This window comes from Misgurnus anguillicaudatus, chromosome 5 (genome assembly GCF_027580225.2).
Source record: "Misgurnus anguillicaudatus chromosome 5, ASM2758022v2, whole genome shotgun sequence".
NCBI classification, from domain to species: Eukaryota; Metazoa; Chordata; class Actinopteri; order Cypriniformes; family Cobitidae; genus Misgurnus; species Misgurnus anguillicaudatus.
In genome coordinates this window covers 4,792,906-4,799,392 of record NC_073341.2, presented here as the reverse complement: position 1 = coordinate 4,799,392, position 6,487 = coordinate 4,792,906, and the positions used below count along the sequence as shown (strand labels likewise).

Sequence of the window (6,487 nt, the reverse complement as noted above, 5' to 3'; positions counted from 1 at the left end):
ACCATTTTTCCCATCGTAAATTACCAAAAGTGGATTTGGACACGCCCATTTAGACAATGCGCTTAGATCGTTAAAATAGGATCATGTCCCAATTATTTAACCCCTATATAATATTGTTATTTTTAAAGCTTTCAGTTTTTATGGCCTGACGTGGAGCTGAAACATCATTACGCCTTTGGGAACTCTATAACGATCCTTCATTTGCTTCAGCTGTGATGCATATATAAAACCAGGGGCGGATTTAGCCATTTTGGGGCCCAAGGCGAGAACAAACATGGGCCCCTCCGCATCTCTTTTTCTACCCTTTTGTCACTCCTTATCTAAGACCTACTTGTAATTTTTTATCTCAGCAGTCCTCATACAGTTATGATGCGTTACGATGTCTTATGATGTCCTCTGTCATGTGTTACTAAAGTGAGAAGAAACAAAGAGGACCATGAGTTATCAATTATGAACACACAAAATATAAAATACTGTTTAAAATGCTTAACATTCTATGTTACTGACCTTTTCATCAGCACTCCTCACACATGATATATGCACATTTGTTGCAACTGTTCATATCTATAAAACAGAGCATAACATTCTGTTTAACAAATGTATCCATTGTAAAATATTTTTTTCGCAACATGTTTGTGCACAGTAAAATGTATTGTCTGTTTACAAGAGAGTTGTCATTGGTTTTCATTTACCTTGGTCTTTCAGCGGGTTCTCTGACAGAATCTCCTGAATAGATCTGCTTGCTGGGGCCTAAATTGGACTAGTTGTTTAGGATCACATGTCTTGTGTTACTAAAGTGAGAACAAACAAAGGACACTGTTATCAATTTTGAACACACAAAAGTAAAATAATATACTATTTAAATGCTTACCGTTTCTCTGCCTATCTCTTGCTCTTCTTTCCCTCTTCTGTTTCTGATCTTCTCTTTATCTACCTCCTTGTCTTTGCATCTGTCCAACTAATCTTCTCAGTTTTGTCTCTGTTCTTTCTTCATTAAGTCTTTCCCTCTTCTCCCTTTTGTATTTTACCTTTGTCTGTCTTTCATCTTCACCCTCTTCTGTTAATTTTTGTTTGTCTTCCCTTACACCAGATTTTTCTCTTTGTCTTCTCTTCCCTTTCTTCAATGCATTTTATATACAGTGAGTTTCTCTTGCTTTCTCTTACTAATAAAACATTTTTAAAGAAAAATTTAAACAATTTGTTGGGCTGCTGGCTGCTGTATTTCTATGTACTCAGATCCGTGATTTTTCCAAGGACTTTCAGAAATTGTTTTCTATTATGGAACATCATATTTTGAATGACTGGGAACAGTTCAGGTCTAAAATCTGACCTTACGAGCTTTGGCCTCAGCAAATCTTGCTATCATTGATTCCATATCCACGGCCTTTGTGACTTCTTGCTCGATGGAGATAACAGCAAGTGCAGACAGCCTGTCCTGTGACATAGTTGTCCTGAGGTATGTTTTAATAAGTTTCAGTGAGGAGAAACTTCTCTCACTTGAAGCTACTGTCACAGGAAGAGTAAGTAGCAGCCTTAAAGCTGTACTTAAATTTGGATATATGTCAAGTATATTCTCTTTGTACAGTCTTGTTCAAAATAATAGCAGTACAATGTGACTAACCAGAATAATCAAGGTTTTTAGTATATTTTTTATTGCTACGTGGCAAACAAGTTACCAGTAGGTTCAGTAGATTCTCAGAAAACAAACAAGACCCAGCATTCATGACATGCATGCTCTTAAGGCTGTGCAATTGGGCAATTAGTTGAAAGGGGTGTGTTCAAAAAAATAGCAGTGTCTACCTTTGACTGTACAAACTCAAAACTATTTTGTACAAAAAAAAAAATTCTGGGATTTATCAATCCTGTGAATCACTAAACTAATATTTAGTTGTATGACCACAGTTTTTTAAAACTGCTTGACATCTGTGTGGCATGGAGTCAACCAACTTGTGGCACCTCTCAGCTGTTATTCCACTCCATGATTCTTTAACAACATTCCACAATTCATTCACATTTCTTGGTTTTGCTTCACAAACAGCATTTTTGATATCACCCCACAACTTCTCAATTGGATTAAGGTCTGGAGATTGGGCTGGCCACTCCATAACATTAATTTTGTTGGTTTGGAACCAAGACTTTGCCCGTTTACTAGTGTGTTTTGGGTCATTGTCTTGTTGAAACAACCATTTCAAGGGCATGTCCTCTTCAGCATAGGGCAACATGACCTCTTCAAGTATTTTAACATATGCAAACTGATCCATGATCCCTGGTGCGATAAATAGGCCAAACACCATAGTAGGAGAAACATGCCCATATCATGATGCTTGCACCTCCATGCTTCACTGTCTTCACTGTGTACTGTGGCTTGAATTCAGAGTTTGGGGGTCGTCTCACAAACTGCCTGTGGCCCTTGGACCCAAAAAGAACAATTTTACTCTCATCAGTCCACAAAATGTTCCTCCATTTCTCTTTAGGCCAGTTGATGTGTTCTTTGGCAAATTGTAACCTCTTCTGCACATGCCTTTTTTTTAACAGAGGGACTTTGCGGGGGATTCTTGAAAATAGATTACCTTCACACAGACGTCTTCTAACTGTCACAGTACTTACAGGTAACTCCAGACTGTCTTTGATCATCCTGGAGGTGATCATTGGCTGAGCCTTTGCCATTCTGGTTATTCTTCTATCCATTTTGATGGTTGTCTTCCGTTTTCTTCCACGTCTCTCTGGTTTTGCTCTCCATTTTAAGGCATTGGAGATCATTTTAGCTGAACAGCCTATCATTTTTTGCACCTCTTTATAGGTTTTCCCCTCTCCAATCAACTTTTTAATCAAAGTACGCTGTTCTTCTGAACAATGTCTTGAACGACCCATTTTCTCAGCTTTCAAATGCATGTTCAACAAGTGTTGGCTTCATCCTTAAATAGGGGCCACCTGATTCACACCTGTTTCTTCACAAAATTGATGACCTCAGTGATTGAATGCCACACTGCTATTTTTTTGAACACACCCCTTTCAACCAATTGCCCAACTGCACAGCCCCAAGAGCGCGCACACCACGAACGCTGGGTCTTGTTTGTTCCCCGAGAATCCACTGAACCCACCGGCAACTTGCCTGCCACGCAGCAACAAAAAATACACCAAAAACCTTGATCACTCCGGTTAGTCACATTGCACTGCCACCACCCTGAACAAGACTGTATATATGGTCAAGCATTTCCAATGGTGATGAGATATGGGTGGGAATGGGCAGAAGTGAATCCCTCATTTCGGAAATCCTGAAGAAATTCTTTTACAGCCCTGATTTCTTTCCTCACAGTCTCGACTGAAACTTTGGGGCTCTGGAGGATCTTACTTACTTTATTTATTTGAAACAACACATTGTACCACACAATGGTACTTACCATGAAAGGCCATCTTTGCAGCTCCTTGCATATGCTTTCAGCTGTAGAGACAACATCAGCATCTCGTTTCTCTGTGGCGTACTCCTTTAGAGCAGTTAATGCCTTGACAATTTCAGGCAGCTGGTAGCGAACAGCTTTAACAGCTTCAACTCTGCACTCCCATCTGGTTGTTGACAAAGCCTTCAGTGTAAAATTCTTCAGATGTTCTTTGAGAATGGTCCAACGGTTAACTGAGGAGCTGAAGAGAGTGTAAAGCCGCTGTAACAGCCCAAAGAAGCTGATGGACATAACTGAAGATTTAGCTGCATCACCAACAACAAGATTCAAAGTGTGACTCCCACAAGGAACACACAATGCTTTTTCGTTCAATTCCAGCAATCTCTTTTGCACTCCATGCTTTTTACCCTGCATGTTGCTCCCATTATCATACGATTGGCCTCGACAGTTGCAAAGATCCAATCCAAGTGTTTCTAAATGGGTTAAAAATGTCTCGCATAGGCCTTTTCCTGTTGTGTCAAGTGCCTCAAGAAATCCAACGAAGTGCTCATGAATGGAGACACCCTTTGACAACTCACAATTAAGTATTCGTAGCACTACTGATAGCTGCTCATTGTGACTGAGATCTGGAGTGCAGTCCATGATAACGGCATAATATTTGGCTGCTTTTACTCTCTCTATAATGGCATCAGTGGTACATTTTGCTACAAGGGAAATTAGTTCATTTTGAATTGTCTTGCTTAAATAGGTGTCACTTTGTTGTTTTGTTTGAATTCTTCTCAAATGCTCTCGCATCACTGGGTCAAACTGAGCCATTAATTGGACTTGTCCAAGGAAATTTCCATTACCAGACTCAAACAATCTGTCTGAGTGGCCACGAAAAGCAAGATTGTGCTCTGCCAGATGATTTACAATTGCAACAAGTCTTCTCAAAATCTCTTTCCAGCGGTTTACTTCAATAGCAATTAGATCTTGGTTTACCTGATCTATAGCTGTGTTTGTTTGAAGTTTCTGGAAAAGATTGCGCCAAGTATCCATGTTTGCAATGTGTTTAGCAGATGTCTCATGTTGTCTCAAGTGGGCTGAAAGATTCTTCCAGTTGTTGAAACCATCCCCACTTAGCAGAGTGTCCCTTTCTCGGTTACCAAACAGGCGGCAACAAAAGCAAATAACAGAGTCATTTTTTTCACTGTACACAAGCCATGACCTCTTTATCTTTTCTCCATTTTTCATTTGCAGGTAAAAGTGGTGGTTAGAAAATCTTCGCCCCTCATGATTTTTTGGATAATTTCTGTCTTTGATTTGAACTGGGCCTCTCTGCACTAGTAAGCAGCACTCGTTGTCAGTAAGATGTTTTGGCCAGAGAGCTGGGTCATCATCTTTAAGTGTGATACAAACACATTGATCAGAACGACAGCTAGTGCTAGTAGTAGGTAGAACTTATTAGTTATTTATCTGTATCACCATCATTAAGAAATCACATCATCTTCATTGCAAATAAACACTAACACATATGTTTTCTTACCTCCTGTAAAAGTATTCTTGCATATAGCAACAGCAGCAGCATCACTTGAGCAGCCTGGGCTGGCACTGTCATCAGCAGCTATGTCATCACCTTTAAGTGTAACACAAACACACTGGTCAGACAACAGCTAGTGCTAGTGGTAGTACTTATTAGTTTTTTATCTTTATCACTTGTTATAAAATCACATCATCATCATTACAAATAAACACTAACACATAGGTTTTCTTACCTTCTGTTAAAGTATTCTTGCATATAGCAACAGCAGCAGCATCACTTGAGCAGCCTGGGCTGGCACTTTCATCAGCAGCTATATCATCATCTTTAAGTATAACACAAACACACTGGTCAGAACGACAGCTAGTGCTAGTAGTAGTACTTGTTAGTTTTTTATCTGTATCACTTGTTATAAAATCACATCATCATCATTACAAATAAACACTAACACATAGGTTTTCTTACCTTCTGTTAAAGTATTCTTGCATATAGCAACAGCAGCAGCATCACTTGAGCAGCCTGGGCTGGCACTGTCATCATCAGCAGCTATGTTATCATATTTAAGTGTAACACAAACACACTGGTCAGACAACAGCTAGTGCTAGTAGTAGTACTTATTAGTTTTTTTATCTGTATCACCATCATTGTTAAGACATCATATCATCATCATTGCAAATAAACACTAACACATATTTAAGTGTAACACAAACACACTGGTCAAAACGACAGCTTAGCTAATGCTGCTAGTAGTAGTACTTATTAGTTATTTCTCTATCATCATCATCATCATCATTGAAAATAAACACTGACACAGAGATTTTTTAACCTGGTGTTGAAATATTCTTGCATATAGCCAAAGCAGCATCACTTGAGCCGCTGGGCATAGCACTGTCGGCAGCCACTTGTGACTCATCCACGCTAGCATTAGCATTGACTTCGGCTTCTGCTTCTTTCTGTTCTTCAATGGCTTTTGTGTTGGCAGCAGCAGCTGCAGCACCCGTCACAAAAAAAACTTGTTAGCTTTGGCAACTTTGCAATATTCTTTTTGTTTTCCTCCCGCCTCCTCCTTTTTTCAGCACCGCTTGGATAGTTTCGCTTCATTTTAGAACTTCCCTCCAACTACTTGAACATGTGTCTATCACTTCCGCAGCTGCGCAGTAACGTGAGAAAATGGAATAGTCCAATAGAATAGGGGTGGGCCCCTCTGCAACACTAAACAACAAGCTTTAATGTCATTTTAGCGAACGAGTTTAAAAAATATATAATTTGCGTAAAGTATAAAATGTTTTTATAACATATTAATAAAAGTTATTAGAAATTTCGGGGGCCCTAGGTAGTCGGGGGCCCAAGGCAATTGCCGACCTTTGCCTAATGGGTAAGTCCGCCCCTGTATAAAACATTTATAAAAAAGTGAGTTGCAATCATGCGAAAGACAAAGGAGCTTCCACAAAAGCTGAAAGAAGATTATTTCATCACATCTGAAGGGCCTTGGGTATAAGAAGATTTCCAAAATATTTAACATTCCAAGAGACACCATTGGGAGCATTATAAGGAAGTTTAAAACTTATGG

General features: G+C 39.3%; 1 protein-coding gene across 1 annotated transcript; it reads right to left on the bottom strand.

Annotated features, from left to right (window-relative positions):
* Positions 1-227: 227 nt before the first annotated feature.
* LOC129419880 (zinc finger MYM-type protein 1) lies at positions 228-6,286 on the bottom strand. The gene is made up of 8 exons (XM_073867432.1): positions 5,744-6,286; positions 5,383-5,463; positions 5,153-5,242; positions 4,924-5,013; positions 3,402-4,777; positions 693-791; positions 508-564; positions 228-409 (listed from the first exon to the last, which is right to left on the bottom strand). Exons 1-6 carry the CDS (start codon positions 5,799-5,801, stop codon positions 789-791), a joined length of 1,698 nt encoding a protein of 565 aa, XP_073723533.1. The 5' UTR covers positions 5,802-6,286; the 3' UTR covers positions 228-409; positions 508-564; positions 693-788.
* Between the last annotated feature and the right edge of the window lie 201 nt (positions 6,287-6,487).

Excerpts from the sequence above, each read along its gene's own strand:
- LOC129419880 (XM_073867432.1), bottom strand. The coding sequence starts at position 5,801 with ATGCCCAGCGGCTCAAGTGATGCTGCTTTGGCTATATGCAAGAATATT. Across the intron at positions 5,464-5,743 it reads CAAGAATATTTCAACACCAG|CTGCTGATGATGACAGTGCC; the intron begins GTTAAAAAATCT and ends ATGATAACATAG. Across the intron at positions 4,778-4,923 it reads CAAGAATACTTTTACAGGAG|ATGATGACCCAGCTCTCTGG; the intron begins GTAAGAAAACAT and ends TCACACTTAAAG.